Here is a 25,722-nt window from a genome sequence, read left to right on the forward strand (position 1 = left end):
AGTCAGCTTCAAAGCCACAGAGGGATTTTGGGTGTGAAGGCTCGGGCTGGGAAGAGCTGTAGACAGTGAGACGGCTGAATTCAACAGCGTCTGAGTCACTGGCCTGCCTGCATCCCGGGTCCTGGCGTGAACCTCAGAGCTGCTGAGACAGCTCCGTGTGCAGCCGGATGGATTGCTCTCTGAGGACAGGACCAGCAGGACTGAGCTAAAAATCACAGCAGGAGGGGTTTAGGCTAGACATCGAGCGTCGTTCCCAGGACGTCGTGGGCCCAGAGGAGTTCCCGGTGTGCCTTCCTGGGAGGCAGCCCGTCGTGTGCCAAGGCCCCAGCGGCCCAGGGCAGCCCGGCCGGCCCTGCCCCTTGAGCTCCTCCTCTGTGACTTGGGGACACTCGTATGACAGTCCTGACAGAGTCCCAGGCTGGGACCACTGCCTTGCTGTGACGCCTGTCCTCACCGGTAACTGCTGTGAGGCCACCCTGCCTCTGGCGACAGAAGTCATTGTTCTGACAACACTCACTTCTTAGCAGTCAACCTGGAGTTTGTGCCTTTGCTCTGTCTCCTGTGTGTCTCACGTGCGACTTGGGTGCTGGGAAGGGCACCTGGCACCACTGAGCCCAGCCCTTCCTTGAAGGAAGACTGAAGTGGTCCCAGCCCAGGGCCTTGGTCTCCACCCTGGAAGGCAGACCCAGGAGCAGAGGTAGAAGGGGGTGCCCTCACCTTTAGGGCATCCCTGTGTGCTCAGGACACACTGAATCTGCTCCTCCTGATGGCGCCCTGGGGGAGAGTCTTTCCCCATTTAATTGACAGCTGAGACCTGGAGAGGCTGGCATCTGCCCAGGTCTCAGACAGGGGAGCCTGGAGGGCACTGGGCACCACCCCCACACAGCCTTTCCATTCAGGTCGCAATGACAGTGACTAAGATGACAACGGCCAGCACAGTGACCATGTGATGGACCCCTTCCCGAGCGCCCACTCCATGTGGTTGGCACTCATCACTTCACCCCGTGTACTCTCGTGGCAGCTCTGGGAGGTGCATGCTGCTGTTCCCATTTTACAGATGGGAAAACTGAGGCCAAGGGGCTGTCATGTGAGGGTGTCACCCCTGAAGGAATGGGCAGAGTGGAGCGTCACACCCACGTTTCGCCCTCAAGCCCTGCTCATTCACCGGGCAGGGCTCCCGTGCTCTGGTACTCAGGACCTTCTTTTTATCTAAGTCTCCATCCATCCTGCTGCATTGTAAACACAGCTATGAAAATACATTCCTGTGTGTGTATTTTGCCTTGTTTTTACTGAGTGCATCCTGGCAAACACACCGGGCGACCCAGCCTCGGGGCACGCTGCATGTTCCCGCTTTTCCTCTTTTACCGGGTCCTGTCTGCTACTCCTGTGCCTTGGTCCTCCCTCCAGGGTTTTTCTCGACTCTCCCACCTTCCCGAGTCATCCTTGCGGCTCCTTCAGACCTCAGCAGCCAATCCTGTTCCTCCAGCATCTCGTTGCCAAGCAACAGGCTTCCTACCTGCCCCATTGTGTTAGAATCTCCTTGACGACGAGTATTACCAAAAGAGAGAGGAAAAAAAAAGTTAGATGGTGGTAGGAGGAGGCGGTGAGACCCTGTGTTCCAGGACATTCGGGTGGTTTTGCTTATTCTCAGGGTCCCTAGGGGGTGTCACAAATAGCCTGAGCTGAAGCCCGGGGGATGACAAGTCACGAGGCTGGTGGTCTGCACGTAGGCTGGGGAGGCTCCTCTGGGACATGCGTTCGAGGGCCCAGGATGAGAGCGACAGGCATCTTGTTTAGACAGAGTGGGGCGGGCCAAGATCAGCTCTGTGGGGCACTTCCGGAAGGCAGCTGGATGAGGGTGGATTTTTCCGTGGCTGCTTGAGTGATGTAGCGGAGGGGGTTTTCAGGAGCACATTGAGGGGGGGTAGTGTCTGAACAGGGCCAGGCCTGGAGTAAGAGCACTTAGGGACTGGCTAAGGCCGAGGAAATGTGGGGGCAGGGGTGCCTAAACAAGGCTTCAGACCACACCAGCTCTGGCCCTGGGGTGCCAGTTGGGTAAGCAGGTGAGACTCTCCAGGCCGGCCCAGCCCTAGGGATGGCTGGTCTCTCCACAGCCGCCTGCCTCCCCTTTGCCTTCCTGTTCCGAAGGCCTGAGGAGGCTTGTAGAGAAAGGAGGGGAGGAAACACTGGGCCCCCAGGGGCCGGGCTGGGGGCCCCTGCTCTTCCAGCCACAGTCCTTGAGGGCCCGTCAGGGGCTCCCGCCCACCTAGGACGGCAGGTCCCCCTGGACCTGTGGCTGGGGGCCAGCCAGGGGCCAGGACCCTTAGGAAGGCAAGGTGTTCATATGCAAAACCTCCTCCCCAGGGGGCACTGCAAGGTGGATGGCGTGTGGAAGGCCCCTCCAGCCCAGGGCCTGGCACTTGGAGGGCCTCCGCAACCCCGCCCCACTGTCCCATCCCCGCGGCACCGCGCCTCCGGCATGTGCTTCAGGCTGTCCGAGGGCCCGGGGCCTCTGCCGTGCTGCCATGGCCTGGCCCCCAGCACCCCCTGCCCTCCAAACCCCTCGTCAGGACTAGGCGGGCTGCAGTGCCAGCATTTAGTGCCCTCCCCACAAGGGAAGTCCCTCCCAGCCTCCAGCTTAAATCCCCAGATGGGGCGGCCCACTTGGCTTCTCTGGGCTGAGTGGGAGGCGGGTCGGGGTGCACCGCCGTGGGGCTGCCCCCACACACTTCTGCCTCCAGCTTTGCTTCCTGCTGGCCTGACTACTCGAAAAGGTCGTTAAAGCTCTTGGCGCATGTGGCCCAAAGGAGGCCCGGGCCCCCTGCCCAGACGGCCCCCTCCCCGCGAGGTGGTGTTTGCTGAGAAGAGCACAGGGGTCAGACGCTGTTAGGGGGAACGCGCTGAGTGCAGCTTCCGGAAGGGCAGTCTGCAGTGTGTGACTGAGAGCCTTCTGGTTCCCCACCTCGGACCCTGCGATCCCCCTTCAAAGGTGGAGCCCACGGAGGTCACCTGAGGCTCAGTGGGTGGGGCTTATGCAAAGCAGCAGGAAACTGGAAACTACCTAAAGGGCTGGTGAGGGCGGGGTGACTGGGGTTTGCAGGCTGTCTTGACGTGATAGTTTGTCATCCATCAACAAGGGTGGTGTTGAAAAAGCTTCCGAAGATTTTTAGTGAAAAGTAAAAATGCTTAGTATGTAGTAAATGAAAAGATATAAAACGCATGTCTAGCATAGTCACAGTTTTATGATGTGTGTGAGTGAACGGCAAAAAGCCGGGAAGAAATGAAAACACTTAAAAAGGCTGAGTGCTGGTCAGGAGGTGTGTGGGGGTCGACTTTTTCTTCTTTATATTTTTGTAGATTCTTTTCAAGTTTTTTCTAATGCGCACGTGACTTTTACTGTAAGAACGACCTTATTTAGCACGTCTCATGGGCTCCCATGCTAAGCATTTTCCACACTGTGCTAGATGGAGTATCCGTGCCCCACAGAACTCTTGTGTTGAAAGCCTGACCCCCAAGATGAGGGGTGGGGGGTCTTTGGTGTGTGACTGGGATGCGAGTGAGGTGTGTGCCCTCAAGAAGAGACCCTGAGAGCTCCCTCCCCCGTCCTCCACGTGCGGACACGGAGGCGACGCCGTCTGTGAGCCAGGCGCCTGTTCTCGCCAGACACCGAGTCTGCCGGCGCCGTGGCCTTGAACGTCCAGCCCCCAGAACTCTGCGAAGTCACGCTCTGTGTGTTGCACACTGCCAGCCATCTGGGAGGCTCTGTCAGAGCAGGTCCGGCTGGACCGAGACACACCTCGTCTCACGTCATTTTACAGCAACTCAGTGATGCCGGCATCCTCGTCTCTCAGATGAAACAACCAAACTTGGAGCGCTCGTGTCACTTTTCCAAATGCACAGTGTTTATAAACAGCAGAACCAGACTCTGAACAGAAGAAGTTACCAGAAGTTAACGCTGTCGCTCAGGGCAGGTGGGGATCTGCGTGGCTGAGGGGTTTGGGTCTAGGTGTGCAAACACCCACGTGTCGCCCTGGGGTGGCCCGGGAGCCTCAGCTCCACTGGTTGGGCAGCTCTGGTCCAATGCCTGAGTGAGCCTTCCGGGCGGAGGGGACTCTGCCCAGAGCCCCTGTGCCATAACGACACAGTAATGAGTGGGACCCCGGGGTGGGCAGGGCAGGGGCAGCTGCCCCCGGGCCCCCCCAGTTGACGTGGGTCTCCTACAAGCTTGCCCGTCAGCCCCCTGGCGAACTCTGGGCCTTGGGAACCGCCCTCTGAGATCAGGGTCCGCTAGGGGAGGGTAGCTCCTCCTGCAGCCTGGTACCCGGTCTTGGGCAGCAGCCAGGGCTGGCCACCCCCCATGCGTGCCTCCCACAAGAGTGGCCCCAGCATGGCTGCGGGTATTGGGGGACAGGGCCCCAGCACGGGTTAGCTTGGCTCGGAGGGAGGCCGGTGGAGCCAGCGGGACCAAGAACCCGACTTTGCACACGGGCCACCGATGACCCTCTGCTGCTCTGGCCTGAGAGCGGCCACTGGACTGGACTCTGCTGTCACACCTGAGTTGCCTGCCCCACTTTCCAGGTGGTAACACTGAGGCCTAGAGACTGAGTAAGTCAGGGAGACGCTTAGCACTGGAGTCCAGGTGGGGGGGTTCTGACGCCTGGGCTGCCACCCTCTGCCCCGCACACCCTTCTCCCCATCTCCAGCCTTCACAGCCCCCGAGGTCAGCTCGGGGAAGCAGCCGAAGCCACCTGATCACCCCTCACCGGCCAGCTCACTGATGGGTGTGCAGTCCAGCCCCTCCAATGCCAGGAGGCGGTGTCCCACTCTCTGCAAGGGGCAGGGCCTCTGGGTGGAGGGCTTCCAGAGCAGTCAAGAGCCCCCCAGGTCCCTCCCGCCCCATCCCGGTGACCCTGGACTTTGGGGCCTGGCAGTAGTGTGGGGGCTTGTTGAGGGACACCTCCTGAAAAAGCCACCCCTGGAAGAACAAGGGGGCCTTGGAGCTGAGGGAGAGGAAGGAGGAAGTGGGTGTGAGGAAGATGGAGCGGCTGGGCAGGTGGGGCCTGGGTGGTCTGGCTCGCTGCCTGGGGGCGACATGGTCCAGGTTCCCTGTCTGCCCTGAGCACCCCGCCCCAGCCCTGCCCCCGGCTCCACTGACTTCTGCTCTCCCCGACTTGTCGCTCCGGGGCCCCGGGGCCGCCTGGCGGCTCCGCTGTTGCTTAGAAGCCAGACCTCTAGTGACTGGCCTGGAGGGAGAAACAGGAGCAAGAGACAGAGACAGGGCGCAACCTAGCCTGTCTCAGGGCTCCTCCCGGGGGCCTGGGCATTGACACCCTCAGGATCTGAAACTGCAAGCTCTCACCTGCCTTACAGCAGGGCACGCCTCTGCCGGGAGCCCCTGGGGCAGGGGGCCCCGGAGCAGAGAGGCGTCCGTGTGCTCCATGTGCTTCCCAGGCCAGCTCAGCTTCCTGGGAGGCACCTGTGACGGAGAACTCCCGCCCCTGTGACTGGTGGGGCAGTTTTGGATCACGGATTTTCGTTAGTATGAAATCATCGTTCTTAGCTAACTGGAAAGGAACCCAGGATCCTGGCAGCGAAGCCATTTATGTGATCGGATCAGTGAAAAGCTGACACAGCTGTGCGCGGAGGGATGCCCTCCCGGGCCCAGATGCGCTTCCCTCTCGGAGGCCAGAGAGGCAGCCTCCCAGTGGAGGACCAGGGAGTCAACCTGACTCTGCAGGAAGAGTGGAGGTCAGACGCTGGCAAGAACTTCCAGCCCAGAGAGATGGACGAAAGATTCTGGGAGAGGTGCTGGGGGGCTGCGAGCCCCTCTTCTGTGTAGGCTGTTTGAGCTGTCCCTCTTTCCCGCCTGTCAGCCTGGACTCCGGGATGGGCGCGGGGCGGGGACGCTCTGGGAAGCAGAGAGGTGGGGTTGCTCCGAGAGAGCCAGGTCTGGGGACGCCTGGAAGCTGACCCGGGGAGGGGGCGGGGCCCGAGCACAGGGTCTCGGCACCAGCTCCGTCACTCACTGTAAGTGCCAGGAAACCGACCGATTTAACATTACCTGATGTGATCACAGTTGGACCCAGTTTTCCCCTGTGAGAACATGTTGCCGTCTGGCCTGAAAGAAGACCATTCTGCAGTTGTAAGGCCGAAGGAATTCCTGAGGGTGCAGGCAGAGCCCCGGGCCCTGGGGGAGGAGACTGATGAGCCCCACCGCTCGCTGGGGACAGTCCGAGTCTGACTCTGAGCCAGGAGCCAGCCAGGCGGGTGCGGGGCATGCTGAGCCTGCACCCTGTCTTCTGCCAGGTCCCAGCCCACAGACCCGCCGCCTCTGCTTCCTGCCGGTGCCCTGCCTGGTCTGCCCGAGCCCACGGAAGTGACAACACCACTGGCTGCCCGCCCTGTCCTCCCAACGCTGCCTGGGGTGATCGCTATCTCTGCTGAGGACTGGGTGCAGCAGAATGGCCCCTAGCTGGTTTGCTGGAGCCCAAGCCTAGGTCTGCAGGCCAAGAGCGGGGGTGGGGGGATGGCCTCAGCCCCCTTCTGCTGCGGCCCCTCACAGTGAGCAAGTGACCTTGCTCACTCACACCCACCCACAGACATACACAGATATATGCACATATGCTTCACCCACAAGTACCCACCCACACCTCAGGTCCTGCTTCCTCTCTGTCCTGAGAGATGGGCAGAGGTTAGAGCTGGACAAGACAGACACACAGTAAGCAGTTACTGAGGCCTTTCCTGCACCTGGGACCCACCCCGCTACGGTGCCCATCTTGGGTCCTACGCGGAGGAGGGGCGTGGGGTGTGGGGGCGAGCACCGGACCAGGAGGCACCCCAGCCCTGCTGTCCTCCCGCCATGGCTTGGCGCTATTTCCCTCCTCGACGCAGGGACGCTCCACTGCCTTTCCTCCTCATCCGCAGCCCATGTGGGCTGAACAAGACGGGGGGCCCACACGGTGGGGAGGAAGTTGTGTGCACATAGTGGGGTGTCAGGACCCACTTTTCCAGGGAAATCCTGTGAGCCCTGCTGGAGATCGGGAGCCCCAAACTGGACAGGGATGGAGGACAGAGTGCATCCTCACCTCTGGGCTGGACGGCAAATGGGCCGCAGGGAAGGGACGCAAGTGACAGGGACAGGGGGCAGAGAGCCGGAGGCCAGGGTGTGTGTGTGTGTGTACATCTGACCAAGTGTGGACCTGAGTGTGGGGGTACTTGTGGGTGGAGCATATGTGCATATATCTGTGTATGTCTGTGGGTGGGTGTGAGTGAGCAAGGTCACCTATTTGTGGGGTTCGTCTGAGGGATGGGCAGTTCAGTGGCATTAGAGGTGTTTCCGCCTCCAGGGTCCAGACTGGGCCTCCGAGCAGAAGTGAGGGGCCCAAGCTGGCTTTGGCCGTGGGAGGAGCTGGTCAGGGTTTCCTGGGCGGAGGAACGTACGCGGCAGGCAGGGTAGGGAAGCCTGCCAGTGGTCCAGGTGCCTGCAGCGCAGGGATCTGTCTGTGCCGTCCAGCCCCTGAAGGTCATTTTGTCCACCCAGTGAGTGGTCGCACCTGAGCCGTCCTCTGCCCACCCCCCGGGGCACCTCACCATCACAGGGGCCTCCGAGAAAGGAGCCCTCCTGTGCTTTACTTCGGAACCATGTCTAACTGTGTGCCCTCCGACCCCAGCCCCATGTGAACTGGCTGTCCCATTTAAACTCAAACAAGAGCACAGACGTTTAGGTCAGAGGGAAACATTCTGGTGGTAGTGCTTATGTCATTCGGACTAGAATGGGTGACAGACGTGCTGGCAGGAAATCTGGGTAGGATGCGAGAGGGACACAGACACTGTGCCAACCATCTATTCGACTCATTAATGATCAGCCTTTATTCGGTGATTTCTATGGGCCACGCGCTAAATGACTGTCTTACAGGAACTCCCTTGACTTCCACAACAGCACCGTGAGATGGGGGTGATGATGGTGATGGTCCCAATTTTACAGATCAGGAAACCGGCCAAGGGGGTTAAGTAACTCGCTTAGGACCACGAGCTAGACCTGCAGTGGGGGTGGGGGTGGCGGTGGGGTGTTGGGAAGATGGGGCGGGGTGAGGAGGGGTGGCTCTGGCTCCAGGACCTTCCCGGGGGCAGTGTCTGTCCTCAGCCCTGGAGTTCTTCGTTGTCCACGCCCTCTTCCTGCGAGGCAGGTTTTCCGCCCTCTCCACACACCAGGGAGAGCAGATGCTTGGCCCAAATTCCCACAGCCCACGATGGGCCCATGGGACCAGTGCCCAGGAGTCCCACCCCGCAGTCTTTTCCCTTTTTATTCTCTTTTCTGTGTATTTATTTATTTCTCTTTTTTCTCTCTATTTCATTTAGCATATCCATCTGGTGGATGTTGTGGTTAAAACAGTCTGACCGTTTTGGAAGGGGCCTCTGACCGGCCGCATTCTCGACGTGGGTCACGGCCCCCTTAACGCCCCCGCGGGGGAGCTGTCCTGTCAGCACCAGGGCCCCTGAGGCAGCGCCTGGGGCGGCTGGGTGGGCGAGGACCACGGACCTGGGGGAGCCGCCCCCTCCCCTCCCCCCGCGACGCTGAGTCACTTCTCTAAAGTCACAGAGCAAGCCGCAGACCTGGGGTTTAAGGCGGCTCTTCCCGACTCGGAAGCCTTTGCCCTTTCCTCCCCCACGTTCCACCCCGTTGGCTTCCCGGCCCTGCCGCCGGTGGATGCTGGGCGACGTCCTGTCGGCCGGCATGGACGCTGTGCCTCCAGTTGGTGCCCTGTGTCTCGTCCCAGCCTGGCGGGCACTGATCCTCTGCTCTGCTGGAGGCTCCCGGGGACCAGGCAGCTCAGTCTCCGTCCCTGGGCACCTTGGGAAAGAAGGTCCTTTGTCCTTGTGGTCTTGATGACGACACTTGGTGGGCCCTTACCAGGTGCCAGGCTCTGTCCTAAGCGCCATACGTTTATAACTAACTTAATCCTCAGAGTGGCTCCAAGAGGCAGGTCTTCATCTCAGCCTCATTTCACGGATGAGGAAACAGAGGTTGTGGAGTTCGCCTGAGGTAACGCTGTCAGCGAACCAAGTTTCCCACCCAGCACTACACTCTGCACCCACGACCCCACCCAGGGCCTCCTGGAAGAGCGGGGTTTGTGTGTCGGAGTGCGAACGGGCCCGGGGGCTGGGGGGCGTTCAGTCATCACGTCCGCTGCCTCCCAGACCTGAACCCCCCCCAACCCGCTGCTGCCTCCTCCTGAGTCCTCCCAGGCCCTGCCTCGTCTGCAGACTGACAGGCACAGCAGTAGTAGCACCTGCAGATCCCAAACTCCTAATTTACCCCCTCCCCCGCCCCGGAAACCGTAAGTCTGTTATCTGTATCTGTGAGCCTGTCTCTGTTTTGTAAATATGTTCATTTGTGTACTTTTTACTTTTTAGATTCCACATATGAGTGATATAATATGGTATTTTTCTTTCTCTTTCTGACTGATTTCACTTAGTATTGTGATCTCTAGGTCCAGCCATGTCACTGCAAATCGCATTATTTTGTTCTTTTTTATGGCTGAGTAGTATTCCATTGTATAAATGTACCACAACTTCTTTATCCAGGCATCTGTTGATGGACATTTAGGTTGCTTCCATGTCTTGGCTACTTTATATAGTGCTGCTGTGAACACTGGGGTGCAGGTGTCTTTCTGAATTAGAATTTTCTCTGGACATATGCCCAGGAGAGGGACTGCTGGATCGCAGGGTAAGTCTATTTTCAGTTTCTTAGGGAATCCCCATACTGCCCCCAGCAGCGGACGCATTCCTGGGGCACGTGCTGTCTGTGTGTGGCTGCGGCTGCACGTGCATCGGGCGTGGTGGCTGGGGCGTCCGTCCCTGGGCCTCGGAGCCCTACCCACCTGCCTCTGATTCCCACGGTGCTCCCGCTGCAGCCTTGCCGGTCCTGGGGCAGCTCACTCAGCCTCCTCAGCCTCCCTGTCCTTTCCTTGTTGTGAGGATGATACAGCCTGCCTGTCCTTTCCTTGTTGTGAGGATGATACAGCCTGCCTGATGCGAGGTTGCTGTGAGGATTAGAACCAGTGTCCCAGTGAAAGGGAGATACTGTTACTCCCTGTGGGGCAGAGGGGTCTGTCTGTTTCCTTTGACAACCTTTTAAAGACACTGAGCACCTGTGAGCTCTCTCTCTGAAGGCAAACCGGGAAGCTCCTTTCCTGCCAGGCTGAAACCGCTCCCTTTGCTTGGGGAGCCCTCCCCCCTCACAGGTGGGCTGACTCCCCCAGGCTCCCACCTGGGACAGTGGTTGCCCCCACCCCGCTGCACCTGCTGCTCCGGGTCCAGGTGACGGCGGGGCAGAGGGAGAGCAGGGCTGCTGTGACCACCCACAGGATGGTTTAAATCCTCTCCCATCGAGCTTTTGAAAAACTGAGGGAAAGATGGAGGAAAAGCCTCAACTGCCTCTGCTCCATCAGCGAGAGAGGGCGAGGTGGGCCCCTCGGCCTCAGGGCACTCCGGCTGGACACCCAGCCAGGCCCAGATCGACACCCGGGGCCCTGAGATGCGGGCCCAGGAGAGTCTCAGTAGGGGAGCTGGGGATGCACTGAAGACGATGTAGGTGAGTTGGGCTCCCGGGAGGTCCTGGGCAGAACCACCTGGCGAGCGGGGTGGGGCAGGGCCCAGGAGAGATGCAGGCAGAGCAAGATGCGGTTCTGGGTCCTCTCACAGACATAGCTCCCAGAGTGGGGGTCTGGGGCACTGCATGGCTTTGTCCCCACCTGGGGGCTTGATGGGGAGAGGCAGGACTGGACTTGGGGATGCTGACATCGCAGAGCTGTGGCTGCAGCCGGTCAGGGATCGGGGGCCCTTCTCGTGGGCAGTTAGCTGGTTAGCTCAGCCAGTCAGGGCGTGGCCCAGCCCTGTGCCAGAGGCCAAGGTCAGCAGCTCAGGCCCACATGACCTGTGAGCAATTACGCACTTGGGCCTAGGGTCCTGCACAACATCGTCAGAGATGCGTGGAGCTGATCGCTGGCGGGGTGGGTGGAGGGCAGGGGTGGCATGGTAAAGCTGCCCTCCCCTCTGCAGGGAAGGTTCTGCTGCAGATCCCGAGGCCTGGGTGAGGCATGGTGTTCTCGTCTTGTCTTGGAGACGCTCCATTTCTCCACCCGACTGCAGTTTATAGATTTCATGTCACTCCCATTTTGCAGACAGGGCCAAAAATCTACCCAAATTCTCACAGCCACGGGCAGTCCCTGCTTGACACCCTCCGAGTCCCTTGATGGAGGACTTCCCAGGCCCTCCTGCCCGGCTGTCCTTGGTGTGCTGGGGCTGGGGACATGGCAAGCAGAGGGCCACTCAGACTGTCGTTTCAGGCTGTGGCTCGTGGGTGGTCAGGGTGCACGAACAGACGGGGAGGAGGTGGGGTCAGCCGAGCCCCAGATGTGCCCTGTGGATCCGGGTGATGGCTGACTGGAGGGGTGGAGGAGCTGCTTGTGGCTGTGATCACACAGGCTGCTCGGTCCTTCTCTGCTGGAGGAGGTGGGCGTGCTCCTGCTCGTCCAGTACTGGGATCAGGTCATCGACGTGCGGCGTGGAGGAAGAGGGGAGGGGTCCGGGCATTTCTGGTTCTCGTGGAAGTTACTTCATCTGTCAGTACAGCAGCCTTGAGTCCCACAGTCATTTCAAGCTGTGGTTCCATAAACCCATTGACACTCAAAGGTCTATGCTGGCTTCTTACATCTGAGCTGTAACCACCCGGACCACAGGGTCAGAAGTCGGGGAAGGGTCGGCACCAGCCATCAACAACCCCGTGCTGTTGCCGACAGCTCTCTGCTCAGTAGGAAGGGCACGTCCCTGTGGTCCTGGGTGACCGGCCGTGCTCTGGTGGCCTTTCATCTGTGCCAATGTCCTCCGCCTCCGTCTCCACCCAAGGCTGGTTTGCCCTCAGGAGCCACCGTGAGCATCTTCCTCGTGTAAATGTTTGCCTGCTTCTGAGAGCATTCCCCGAGGACAGGCTTCTCCTGGGGCCCCGCTCTCATACCAAGACTGGGAAAGATCATTTTCTAAGAGAGTAAATTTGAGAGCAACAAGTGATAACTTACTTAATTTGCGTCTCGTCAGTTTTCATGACACTCTTTGTTTTTGTTACGTTTTGGCCGATTTTATTTATGATTTTGTGGATTCTTGTTCAGCCCTGGGGCCTCTCTTTCTGGGGGTATGAGACTTTTCTCTCCGTGGTGGAGCTTCCTGTATGCGATGGTGTCAGTTCCTTGCCTCTCATGTTTGTTGCGAGTATGTTTACAGTTTACTGATGGTCTGAACCTTTGGAAAGGGCCTTTCTGTCCACGCAGGGATTTTAATCTTTATGCCCTCAAACCCATCAGGTTCCCTTTAAGACTCCTGCCTTCGATGTGGTGTTTATAGAGGCCTTTCCCACAACAAAGTCACGGAGATGCCCTTGCATGTGTCCTGCGAGCTCTTCGGGGGCTTGCTCTCCACGCTGAGCTCTTTCCTCCCTCGGGAGTTCGTTGTGTGCATCCTTGTAGCTGGCTTCAAATTCCCTCTGAAATGAAAGTGATTAATAGATTAACAAATTCATTAATTAACGTGGCAGGGAGGGGAAGCTGGTCAAGGAGGAGAGGTTGATATGGGAGGAAGATGGGATAATTCATGGGTCTGGGTCCGGAGAGAGGGACTGGGGGCAGGTGGCAGGGGGCACGTAGAGGGGTCTCCCTTTATCTCAAGGAGGGGACATGCATCTCTGACACTAGAGGAGGGGATGGAGGGGCCAGTTTTGCCAGGTCAGGAGCTGGGTAAGAATGGGCTGGAAAGACTACAAGCCAAGTGCCCCAGTTGCCAGTGCCTAGGGGGGCAGGAGCAGTGGGGGGGGCAGGGGAGATGGCACTGGTGACAGAGGCTGGGATGGGCTAGGTAGTGGGATCCTGGCCGGGGGGGCGGTGGGGGTTCACATTTATAATTTGTAATTGTGATGGGCTGGTGGGTCTGGAAGGTTCCACCCCCCTGGGGAGGTGTCCTGGGGAGAGCTGGGTGTCAGTTAAATGGACAAGTGGCAGGTGCAGGCTGACGGCACAGGGAGTTGGTTCACCATGGGCAGAACATTCTAGACTCAGGTACAAAGAACAATCCAAGAGGGAGCGGCTGGGAGAAGGGGAGTCTGCCCCTATCAGTGGGCAGGAGCGGAGTCAAGGAGGGTTCAATGACCCCATCATACAGCGAGCTGCAATTCAGGGAGCATTTGCACATATGTGTTTGCACATGAGCCTCAAACAGCCTTTCAGAGCAAGAGGGGAAGGGGTTTGCCTGGAGCTGGGCAGGTAGCCCATGACCAAGTCAGACGTGAGCTCAGGAGTCCCAGAGCCTTGTCCTGCCGCCCCACACGGTCTTCATAGGCTCGGGGACAGCACCTGACCATCCATTCTCCTCTCCCTGCAGTGCTGTAGTCCCCGCCGGCCTCGCTGACCGTGGACGGGATGGCCAGTGTGAACTCTGCCAGCCGCACCCACTACGCCTCCTCCATCCCCGTGCCTCGCACTGCTTCCCAGACCAGGATGCAGACACCAGCTGCATCTCCCCGGCTGCAGCCACGCCAGGCCGGCCTGGCCCTGAGTCCCCAGCGGGCGGCCTCCCCAAGACTGGGCAAGGCTGGAGGCCCTTCCAGAGGCTCGTCTCCTAAGGCGTCCCGGGGGAGAGGCTCCCCCAAGTCTCCTGGGGCTGCCAGGGAGTCAGCCGAGGTTGCTGAGAGCCATGCTGGCTCCCCATGGAGCAGTCCCAGGACAGCCCCCAAAGCAGTCCTCTCTAGCCGGACTGGGTCCAGAAGAGCTGGGGAGACACAGGGCACCCAGGGAAGGAAGAAGGTGGCCCAGGAAGGGATTCCGACTCGCCCGACTCGGGGCAGGAGCCCCTTCCGGACCAGTTCTCATGGAGAAACTCAGATACCAGGGGCTCCATCTAACTACCCAGGAAAAGATCAAAGAGATCTGACCTACAGAAGCTCCGGGGGCCCCAGGTCGTTGGAACCTGATGCCAGGGCAGCTTCCGGGCCGTCCTCTCCAGTCTGCAGCCCTGCGCACAGCCCCTGCCCGGCCCCCGCCCTAGGGGCCATCAGCTTCTCCTCCGCCCATCAGCAGAGCCAGCCGGTCACAGCCACGGTGGCCCCCTTCCAGTACAGGTGAGCGGCGGGGGCAGGGGGAAGGAGGAGCGAGGAACGGAGCTGGGATGCAGGGGCCCACGGAGGGAAGGGGGCTGGTGGAGCGAACAGAAGGTGGACGGGGCAGGGCATGGAGAACAGGGCAGGATTGAGGCCAGAACAAGGGGACCCTGATTCAACTCTGGGGATGCCACAAGACACAGAGGCTGGCAAGGAGGGTGCCCCCAGTGGGTCCATCTCTCCTGCTCTCAGAGACAGTGCACTAGGTACCACGGATGAAGAGGCAGCTAGGTACATGGGTAGGCTGGTCGGTCGGTTGTACCCACCTCACCCGGGACAGCCGCCACCACCGTGAGTCGGACTGAGTACGTCTTCACGTCTGTGCCTTCAGTTCCTGCTGCCTGAAGTCCTAAGGGGCCTCCTTGGGGCTCCCAGGGCTCCCTCGTGTCCACCTGTGTGTCCTCTCTCTCCACCCACCCTCCTGCCCCGGGCACATCTATTTACCTGCCTAGTGTCCCAAAAGTGAGCCACCATGCTTCTTCTGTGGTCACACTGGGGCTGGGCCACCTCATACCAACACTGCAAACAAGCTAGTGTGCCCAGCCTTCAGATGCGGCAAGTTGAGAGCACAGAAAAACGCCTGCATCAACTGCTTTTTTAATAAAAATATAACTCTTTCCTAAAATGGCCACAGTGAGTAAACAGCCTTCTAATTACTAAGTATGACATGGTTTAGAGATGCCCAGATGCAAATTCGGTGCCTTCCTGACCAGCCTAACTTCCTGGGTTTGTGCTCTGTGTGGGTTTGAGGACCCGCTCACTCTGGATTTGGGAGGAGCTCCCTGGACACAGAGAGTCTCCGGGGGGCGTTGTTGGAGCATCTGGGCTGAGGGTGGAGTCTGCTGGGAGCTGGAACTCTCACTGGAAGCCAAGAGTGCGACTTGACCCCTGAGACGTCTGCGGCTATCTTAGGCCACAGTGTCAGACGGCTGGGCCCCGACGAGGGAGGGGAGAGCTCCCTGTCCTCTGCCCATCTGGCCTCCTTCAGAGGGTTACACTCAGTTACCAGCTCCACATTTTTAAAGGACCCTGGTGCATGAAAACACATTTAGAGAAAGACTGACAGTTTGGGGATGGGGAGGGAGCCAAAAAGGTGTTAGAGGAATGATTAAAGGAGCTGGAGCAGCTTGCTCTGGAAAAGGAAGGCTGAGAGGGTCCGAGAGCTGTTCTGAAATGTGCAGCTCCGGAGCACTGAGTCAGCGTCGTGGTGGTTGGACGTCAAGGGAGATCTGAAGCTCAGGAGGAAGAACTTCCCAGCAAGCAGAGGGGTTTACAAGGCACCCACGGCCATGGGCTTCCCGTCACTGTGGACCCCAGCTGGCTCCTCCCCCAGCGGAATCCTCCCCCCAACCCCCGCCTCTTGTGGCATCTCTCCCGACCGGCGCCCTGTGCACCCAGCGCCCGTTCCTGAGAAGCAGCTCCCGTCTTCCCCGTGACCTTCTCCACTCCGACTCCCAAGCTGTTGGGAGAACCCGAGGAGGCAGAAATGCAGGGCAGCCCTTCAAGGGAGCGGCCCTTTTCCAGCCGGAGTCCTGTCTTCCTGCAGACTCCGGGACTGGCTTCCCCTGCCTGAGTGCCTTCATTTTGAATTCCGTCTCAGGGGAAAAGTGTCCAGGAGTTACACTGTTTCAGACCCTGCATCATCTACCCTCCAAGCCTCCTGGCAGATTTTGATTCTGACATTTTCCAAAGAGGTCAGGACTTTTTCCTGTGAACGATTCAATGCAACCTCTGCTCAGCAAACATCAGTTGTCTGTTTGCATTTTAAATGGAAAAGTGTCACACCATCCCACCTCCTAGGCCCTGCCTTTCCCAGGCCCTGGGTCAGGGTTGCAGGAGGGTCATGGTTCGGGCAGGGCAACGCTGGGACCAAAGACACCCCCCTACAGCACTGTGGGCAGTGGGCAGGGTGCAAACCCCCACACCCTGCAGAGCCTGGAGCTACTGCCTTGGGCAACTCAGCCAAGTGCGGGACTGGGCCGTCCTTGCAGGAAGGTGCCATCTGCTCCCTGGAGCTCACGGACCCTGTTTTCATGGGACTCTACCCCCTCCACCCCATACCTTGGCCTCCTCTGCAAAGCTCCAGCCCATCACACAAGCCAAGGTTCCAGTCTCCCCTCCCTGCCTCCAGGTGGCTCCTGGCTGACCTGCTTCTCCAGGGAATGAAGCCATGGCGGTCATCCCCTGCCCTGCCGCCACAGCCAGCTCCTCCATCCTTCCCCAGGACCCAGGGACAGCCTCCCTCTGGACACCCCTGTCCCCAGGACCAGAGAAGGTCTGCTCCGGACCCTCTGGCCTCAGACATCTGGCTCCATCAGATCCCGACCTCACTCGCCCCTGCCCTCCTGCAGAAGGGCCCCCGCAGGTGGTTTCTTCCCGGGCAGGCCTCCCCTCCCTCCCACTGCGGGCCTTTGGTCAGACCTCCGTTAGGAGGGTGCAGTTAATGGCGGCGGGAGTGTCAGGTCATGGGTTTTCTTCCCTCTGGTTGAACCTTCAACTCACTTCCAGAGAAATGGTGCTGTCTGCTCGGGCTGGGAAGTGAGGGGGCCACGGCAGCCTGGCCGTGTGCGGGGAGGCGGAGGCAGGTGGGCACGGAAGAGCAGACCCGCCCAAGGTGAGCGCAGTGAAGGCTGCCTTCCCGCTGCCCTGGGACGGGCGTGCCTGGCCCACGTGCACCCGCACTGGCCCTTGCCTGATGGCGGCAATGTTAATGAACAGCAAACGGTTTCTGCGTCTACCGGCACTGCCTGCCACCCTGGGCGGGGCGGCCAGGCTCTGCACACGTGATGTCATTCAGTGAAGCGCCGTAGAGAATCCCCTTCTCCAGCAGGACGTCCTGTCACCGTCTCACCAATGTGTTGCAACCTTTCCTCCAGGAACCTGGGTCTCTGCTCGTTTCTTCCAAGAAACCAACCAATTCCGGTTTCCCTTTGCCCCCGTGGTGCTCCGTCCCTGTGGCGGCACGTGGTGGCTGACCACGTCACTCCTAGCAGTCCCCAGGCAAGGTGGGGCCTCCTGCTGCCTCTGAGTTCCCCCAGCCTGCTCCGTCCCCGCCCCAGCTCAGAGGCCTGCAGACCCTCAAGGCCTCACAACTGCCTGCCTGGCTTTGAAGAGCCAGCAAGCCCCTCACCCAGCCCCCGACCGACCGTCAGGCTGACCTGGGTGTCAGACACGTGCTCTGTGTTACACAGCAAGTTAACAGCTGGGCCCAGCGTCCTGGCCGTGTTGATGCTGGAGAAGTGCAGACTGGAGAGAGGGGAAGGGACATCTCAGTAGTGCTGAGACCCACAGGGCCCCGGCCTCGCCCTGGCCCCGGCCTGGCCCACCATCGGTTTCTCCTCCCGCTGCACCGCCCTCCCCACACCCGCTGCCAAGCTGCCAAGGGGTCCATTTAGCTGGAGACAGCGGGCGGACAGTGGGCGGGCCAGCTCGGAGAGCCGGGTAATTGCCTATAATAAAAGCTCCTACAGCCTTTGTTCCCAGGAGCGATTGTACGGCTGGGTTGTGCTCGGACGTCTGCGTGCACTTGGGAGGCCTCACCCTTCCTTCTTGCTTGGCCCAGCCAGGACTTCTCCCGAGAGTCGCTGTGACCCTGGCAGAGCTGGCCCTCCTCTCTGACCCCCTCGCTGCCTGGACTGTGAGGACCGGGCCCCCCAAACTCTCCTGCGGGATCAGTGACCTCAGCCTCAGAGGGAGCCCCTCTCTGGGCATGTGCACAGCCGGAGGGCAGGGTGCACAGCAGGACGTGGGACCCAAGGCCCAGCGTCACTGGGGGTCCTGCTGCCTGCCCCATGGGTGACGCATGTTCCTAGGAATTGGTAGACACTAAAGGGCCACTGGCATCAGGTGTCCTGGTGACATGGGGTGCCCCCACCCCCGACCCAGCCTCATTTTGCCTAGAAGGCCTGCTGCCCGCTGGGGTGCACATGTGTGCCCATTGGGGGCCCAGTTCAGAGGGATGCAGGGTACAGCAGAGGGGAAGAACCAGGTTCCAAGGGGTTTCCATAGCCCCGGGGAGAGGCTTTGAGGCCAGGGCAGCCTCCACCATGAGTGACCACCCTTTTGTGTCCCGCAGGGCGCAGACAGACCAGGAACCTGGCCCCCTCCGCCAGGGCAGCTGGGCTTCTGATGGCTACTCTGGCCCCCCCGGCGGGACTGAGGAGAGCCTCTCGTGCATGGGTAAGTGAGGGCAGACTTCCGGGGGAGAGGCCGCTGGACCAGAACTCTCTCACCGCCCACATGGGAGGAGTGGCCCGGCCAAACGGCCACATCTCTTCACGCTGAGGCCGCGACCTGTCAGTTGCACTTAGAGTTCTCGCCACACCTGACTCCTTGCAGGGTTGGTCCTCCCACTCCCACCCCCGGAGCAAGTCAGGGAAGGAAAGCGGCCAGCTTTATCCCGGAAGGTGCCGCGTGTGTAGCTGGGAGGCAGTGTAGGGCCACCTGACCAACGGCCCGCAGTGCGCTCCCTCCCCTAGACCCACATCAGCAGGCCACGCCCATGCGGCCACCTCCCCACAGCCTCCTGTAGCCAGAACCCCACCCCCCCCACGCACACAGTGCTGTTCACGGCACCTCAGCACCTCGGGAACCAGAATGTGCGCCTCCCAAGGAGGCCCCCAAAACACAAACAAGCGAGTGGTGCTCTCCAAGGACCGCGGGCCGAGACACGGCCGTTCCTGGGACAGTCTGTCTCTGCTGCGGCAGGTCTCAGGAGGTGTCTGGGTGGAGGGGTGAGGAGGGGTGGGCGAGTGCCTTGTGTGCGTGGGTTGGGCCCCAGGGGGTCCGATTCTGCTCCTTGCAGGGTTTAGGGGTGTGTGTGGATTTGCTTGCACCATTAAGACGCGCCTAGAGGACGGCTGTGGTCCACTGCAGAGGTGCCCGAGACTCTGCCCTGTAGGGAACCAGCACCACCCTTCAGCTTCCAAGGAGGGTTCATCCCAAGAAAGGAGAGGACTTGCTTTGGCAAACCTGAGCCTGTCTGGAGGGTTTGTCTCTCAGCCTTGTCTCAGGGCCCTGCTCCAGTGGCAAAGCTGGGGCTTGGACACAGCCTGACCCTGATGTCACTGGACACCGGTGGTGGCTGGCCCTGCCTTCTTTGTCCCCTGCAGGGGGTGGTGGGTGTCCCTCTCAGCCTGGAGCTGGCTCCGTTGGTCCTGCGCCGGCCTGGCCCCCAGCGGTGGCCAGGATAGCATCACCCCCCTTCCGCGGTGAGCCCTGTGGAGGATGGTCGTGGGGGAGACACGGGGCGTCTAGAAAGTCAGCCATGCCTCCCACAGTAAGTGCACGTGCGGGGAGGTGGGGCATGGTGGGGGACAGAAGGAAACCACATTTCGCTGGCACTGAAAGCCCATCAGCGCTAGCATGTGGTAACCAGGAAACTATGTGCAGCTCTATTTTTACATCTGCAGTTTTGTCAGTGTAATGGCTTCCTCATGTGTGTGCAACATCGCACGGGCCTGACGACCTCACCCACCCGGTACCGCTCACGATTACCATCCGATGGGCCGGCGAGAGGACATTCACTCTGCCGTCCTGCAGACCGGCTGCGGGAGCCCCTGGGCTGGGTGGGACGACCAGCCTCCCCAGCTCCGTCTGAAGGGTCTGGTAGATGGCAGAGCGCCACTGCTTCCTCGGGGTCTCAGGGGAGGGGCAGGGTCCCCGCACCGCCTCTGCTCCCGCCCTGGCTGAGGTCACAGGGTCCATCTCGGGCAAGGATACCACACGCTCTTTGACGGGCGGGATGGGGGAGAGATTTGGGGTCTGCCTGTGCTTCATTGGGGAGCCTGTCCTCTGAGCCTGAAAAGGCCAGAGACAAGAGGAAGAGAGGCAGATAAAAACAGGTTTCTTCCGTAGAGTGCAGGGAGCTCTGCTCAGTGCCATGTCGTCACCTATAACGAAAAGAACATGAAAACAAATATGTGTGTGTGTGCGCGTGTATGACCGAGACACGATGCTGGGCACCAGGAATTGACGCAACATTGTAAACTGACTAGACTTCAACTTAACAACGGAAAGAAGAGGAAGGGGGAGACGCCCCGGGCAGGACAGTCTCGCTGGTCACTGCCTTCGCTCACCAAAGCTTCCGTGAGCGCGTTTGCTTCGTGCCGACACTGAGCTCCACCCAGGGTAGAAGGTGACTAAGTCGGGACCTGCCTTCAGGGCGTTCTCAGTCAGCGTGCAGCCCGGGGAGCCTCACCTGGAGACTGCGTCGTCCCTGCTTCCCCACCTGCTCCTCGGGAGCGCCGAAGTGGCCCAGGCGAGGAGGTCGGCCACCCGGCAGTGCTCTGCCTGTGAACAGAGCCCACAGGAGGGTGAACGGTCTTTGTGTAGCAGGAAGAGAATTTCCCGCGAGAACCCGCCGCCCTCAGGGTGCTGGGGTTGGCCTTCCACAATCAGCTGCTCCCTCCACCTCTGCCCTGGGCAAGTGTGGGGGTGTCCGTGGTGGGCCCTGACCCCCCTCGCCCCTAGCTGTGCCATCAGCACAGAGCAGCGTCCAGGCTCTGTCAGATCCTAATTTGGAAAGCCAGGCTGGCGTCCCGGGGGGCCCATGTGTGCGAGGCATGTGCAGGGGATGGGAAGGGTCACCCCGAGGTTGACACTGATTCCTTAATTGCTCCCGCTCTGTGGCGTGTTGAGGGAGCACTGAGTAGCCACGTCATGAAGGGGTCTTTTCTCATCGTAGCACATGTCGCTGGGGAACGAGCCAGGCTCCCCCCACCCACCTCGCTTCTCACGCGAGGCTGCAGGGGCCGTGGGGAGGTGGCCTCACACTAGGCTTGTTTGCTTTTCCTTCCTGCCTCTCGGTGGTTGAGCTGACTCCATCTCCAGGCCACAATTAAGCTTTTCACGCTGTGCGGGTTCTGGAGCCAGAGAGACTTCGGGCCCGGGGGGCCCTCCCCGGGCAGGAGCAGGGCTGGCACCTCCCCTCGGGGGTGGCTTTGCTCTGGGCTCCCAGGCACGACCTCAGGCCAGATCCAAGTCTCCCAGGGCTGCGAAGGAGCTCAAAGGACCCAGGAAGTCAAAGCTCTACCAGACTTTGGCTTCACCCAAATGTGGCCTCATTTTCAACAAGGACAGAGAGGTTCAGGGCAGTTGGCAGATGAGCTGAAACCAGGACCACTGCCTTTGGCTTCCCGGACTCGGAGAGGACCCAGTGGTGATGATGATTGCTGTTTATTGAGCACTTACCTTGTGCAGGGCGCAGCGCCAAGCACTCCCCATGACGTCCCTTGTAAGCACCTTACACGCCTTTGCAGTTGGGACGGTTGTTCTGTGCAGATGCGGGAGCTCAGCTCAGAGAGGTTATGGAAAACGACTTGTCTGAGGATGCACAGCGAGGGGGCTGCACCCAGGCCTGTCAATGTCGCCCTCTTTGTGCCTCCGGACCCGCTGGGTTAACTGTGCCCCATGCAAGCTGGGCTGGGTCTCTCTTGCCTCTGCCAGGTCCAGTGAGCCAGTCCCCGCCGGCATCTCCCCCGACCCGAGCCAAGCCCAGGATGCCACGGCTCTGTCGTCCCCAAACTCTGTCATTTCACGCTGTGTTGGCCCTGCCGTGTTCCTGCCCTCTGGGGACTGTCAGGCTAAGCTGGGCTGTGTCCCAGCCATCCGTGGAGAGAGGACATGCAGACAATTGACTAGAAAACACAGTCCAAGCTCCAGGCAGGCAGTATTAGCTGTGTTCTCAGGGCTCAGGCAGGTCAGGGCCGCTGTGAGGCAGACAGGTGTGGAGTGCAGGACCTTCCGAGGCCGGGTTTGGATAAACAGGGTAGGCAGCTGGGACCCAGCATACGGCCAGGTCCAGGAGCTGGGATGGGAGGTCACAGGAACACTGAACAGCAGTGGCTGACACTTACCCTGCTTCCTCTGAACCGCGCACTGCACGGCGCCCTCTTACCCGTCTGACAGCTATGCGAGCGTTGGGACCCCAGCCCTCTTCGCATTGCGGCCTTGCTGCTTGCTGGCTGTGCAACCTTGGGCAGGTGACAAACCTCTCTGTGCCTCTGCGATGACGCCAGCACCTCTCCTAGGATTCTGTGGGGGTGAAGTGTGCCAGCATAAGCAAAGTGCTCGGAAGACGTCCTGGTGCACAGCAACCACTCCATGCATGCCGGGTGTTACTTGTCGCTGCAGGCCCTGTGTACCTGACAGAGGAGGGGAGGCTGAGTGACATCCCTAGGTGGTCCGGCCAGGACTGGAGGCCAGGCACTAGTCTTCAGGAGTCACGCTCTGGGCCATGCCTGCCGTGACCTCAAGGGAAGGGCGCAAGTCCCAGGTCCCGGTGCCCCCAGGAAGCCGGAGAGGCTGTGAGATGACCAGCGAGGCGGGGCTTGGCCCCCAGAGGGAAAGGCCAGAGCTGGGAGGTCATCCGAAGTCCCCACTGGGGGTTTGAACTAGAACCTGGGATCTGGATTCTATTCCTTTGGAGAAGGAGTAGGGGAGGGAGGGGCAGGGGTGACTTCTCAAGTCATCATTTGGCTGGGAACAGGACTCATCTCCAAGGGGGGTCGGCCCCGTGGGAGCCATTTTAGTGGAGGCTCAAAACCAACAGAGCTGAGGAGGGGTAGGGTACGTGCTTAGCAGGCACCAGGTCCTGGGTTCAGTCCCCATTCCCTCCATTTTTAAAACAAAAAGGAAAAAAGGAAAGAAAACATAGCGCAAGCAGGGCATCCTGGGCACCCCAACCACTCCCTCTCCGGAAGGGGTGCGAGTGGCCCCGTGGCGTCTGCGCCCACCAGTGCTCAGGAAATAATACCCAGGCCTGGCCAGGCCTGGCTTCCCTGCTTCCCGTTCCACCCGGGGCAGTTCCTGTCCGTTCACCAGACTCTCATTCAGCACCGACTGTGTGTCAGGCACTGCTCTAGAGATTGGGTACTTCTATGGACAAAGTGGGCCAAGATTTTGCCCCGTGGAGCCTCTGTGGCTGTTCTGGAGCGGTGCAGTGTTCTGCCTGGGCAGCTGGACATGATCTGCATGCCGGCCCCATGGTGGAGAAGCCCTAGCTCTGAGTCTGTCTCCTAGCCCAGAGAGCAAGGACCGAGCTCTGGCTCTGTGACGCCCCCAAGAACGCAGGCAGCAGCGGTCTCCGGTGCTGGGAAAGCCACCGCATCCGCCCCTGTGTTCCATGCTCATCTGTCCCAGACGCAGCCCCTCCTGGCCAGGTTTTGAGATTCAGCTCTCCCACCTCAAATGAACTGCTATCTTTCTTCCTAGGAAATGCTGCCCTGCACCTGCAGGCCTTGGGCACGTCTTAAGGATAAGATACCGGGAGGAGGTCTCTTGGGTCAGGCCACCCCCTACAACTGCAGGGCAGTTATCCAGGAAGCTGTGGGGCAGACAGAAGTTTCAGCCGTGGGAGGAGCTGTTAGCTAAACTCCCACCCTGCCTCTCTTTGAGTCACGGAGAGAAAGTTCCATGCCCAGAATTCCCTCACCTCCAGTGTTGCCCTGAAGACTTGGCTTCCCTGGGCTTCGCACCAACCCTCTGGCAAAGGGGGCCAGTCCTCCTCCCAACTCATGAAGCAGGGTCTCCCCAGGGGGCCCAGGCGGGGCAGAGCCTGCAGGGCCCTCATCTCAAGGGAAGCCCCTGACCAAGCCAGTCACGTTCAAGGAACTCCCTGGGCACCCCCGAGCGGGCAGCAGCCAGCACACAGCATCCCCCGCCCCACAGGCCCCCCATCCCTGTGGTGAGAGGATGAGACCCTCCTCCAGGAGACACTGGCAGTCTACACAGAGGGCGCCCTGGGAGCGGCAGTGGGGTGGGGAATGAGGTGACAGGGACACAGTGGCCAGGAGGGCTAAGGGCTGAGACCCACCCCTGGTTGTAGTGTTTGTCCACGTGAGGCCTTTAAGGGGCAGAAGGAAGGAAAAACCTGCCTTCCTGTGCGTGTATCCCGGGTTGTGGGGTCGGGGGTTCAGAGAGTGGAGGGAGGCGGGTGGGTGTGGGGTCGCCCAAGCCCTGGGAGTGGTTGGGAGGTCAGAGAACCCCTTGGCTGTCCCTTCCCTCAAGAAAGTCATTCCACCTCCATGGAGGGCAGGCAGGGCGGGTGGAGAGCGTGCCCTCTGATGAGAAGGATTGAGGTCAGAGAGGGAAGGGAGCGCCTGGGACAGGAGGAGAGCTCAGCCCTACTGGAAGCGGGGGGTGGGGGCAGCCCCAAGTCCACAGTCCAGGACAGGAGCCTGACACTGTGAGCTCACAGCATCCTTCCTGCGCCGGGGGCCGGGCCCCCAGGAGCCGGAGGCTCAGAGGAGGTGAGCGTCCGGAGCTGAGATCAGGCTGCAGGCAGGCGGGCCCTCAGCCACACCAGTGGGCAAACCCGGCAGAGTGCTTTGTCCCTGCCAAGTGGTCGCCAGTGATGATTCCACTAAAACCCATTGAGAGAGGCACCCATGGCATCTCCAGTCAACTTTAATGCCTCTGTTAAAAACCTGATAAGCCTCTAATAAAGCAAAGAGGTGCCCACCCAGCACCAAGCGGAGTGGGAGCGCCTTTCTGTGCAGGCAGAGAGAGGCCAGGTTCGCTAACGCAGCTCAAGTGGGCCGAGGTGTCTCCTCCTTCCCGGAGCTGTCTCTAATCTTGTGGCCTCTTTCAGAGCCTGGTTGACGTCACAGTATGCCTCCCAGACAAATGGATGTAGTCACACCCAAAACTCGTATTTAAGGGTGGGTCTTATGGGCCTCCTGGGTCCAGTCCATGAACACAGATTAGGAAATCCTGCTCTGTGGCAGTGATGGCGTCTCAGGGCCGGCCAGGCGGCCTCCGGTTTAGGCCTTATGTCTTCCCTCATCAGGTTTTTGGATTTCTTCCCAAGTAATAGGACTGAGTCCAAATGGATCCATTCTGCCCCAAGGCAGAACAGAGAGGAAAATTGCCTTTGAGGTTCACTGAGCATCGGGGTTCAATGGCCTTAAAACACCCAACTCTGCACAGACGGGTCAGAGTGGATTCTGGGTTGGCCAGAAGCAGAGGATGCACACCCACACAGCCAGTCTGCACGCCTCCCTCCCACACAGGATCCACCGCCCAGCCTGCCCTCCCCCTCCCCTGCCTGGAGTTCCCACCCCCGCCCACTGGCAGCCTGCGGTCGCCATGACAACTGGTTGGTTGGTCCTGGCCTCAGAACCTGGTACCTGGGCCTCGTAGCGCTCCTCTGGGGCCCAGGGTGCAACGGACACCCCTGCAGGTGTGTGGGGCGGTTGCCATGGCAACACACCAGTCAAGCACATGTGGGAAACAGCCAGCTTTCTTATCCTAGTCTGTCTGTTAGCCGGGGAGCAGGGGATCTGCCTTCCAGTGGGTCCTGTGTCTGACCAGGTCCTCAGCCCGCCCCTCCCTGCTGCCAGCCCTGAGCAGAGGGAGTAGGCGTCCTCCACCCCAACTCCCACGGATTCTTCCATGGCCAGCAGATGTGTGGAGAACATGGATATTCTCTTAAGGCCACAGAGCGGTCCTGCAGGGAACCTGAGGCCCCCGAGACTTGAGGATGGGGAAGTCCCCCAGGGGTCCTGGGATTGTTGGGA

The 25,722-nt window shown here is 60.2% G+C and overlaps 1 protein-coding gene across 6 annotated transcripts in view; it reads left to right on the forward strand.

The window, feature by feature from the left end:
• The window catches only part of NAV1 (neuron navigator 1), a 205,829-nt gene that overhangs the window by 43,209 nt on the left and 136,898 nt on the right, over positions 1-25,722 (forward strand). For all 6 annotated transcript variants that reach the window (XM_064477319.1, XM_064477314.1, XM_064477318.1 and 3 more), the window contains exons 2-3: positions 13,429-14,164; positions 18,279-18,382. In XM_064477319.1, coding sequence (XP_064333389.1) covers positions 13,467-14,164; positions 18,279-18,382 — 802 coding nt within the window. In that variant the 5' untranslated portion in view covers positions 13,429-13,466. The remainder of the gene's footprint in view (positions 1-13,428; positions 14,165-18,278; positions 18,383-25,722) is intronic.

Source organism: Camelus dromedarius, chromosome 21 (assembly GCF_036321535.1).
Source record: "Camelus dromedarius isolate mCamDro1 chromosome 21, mCamDro1.pat, whole genome shotgun sequence".
Taxonomy (NCBI): Eukaryota; Metazoa; Chordata; class Mammalia; order Artiodactyla; family Camelidae; genus Camelus; species Camelus dromedarius.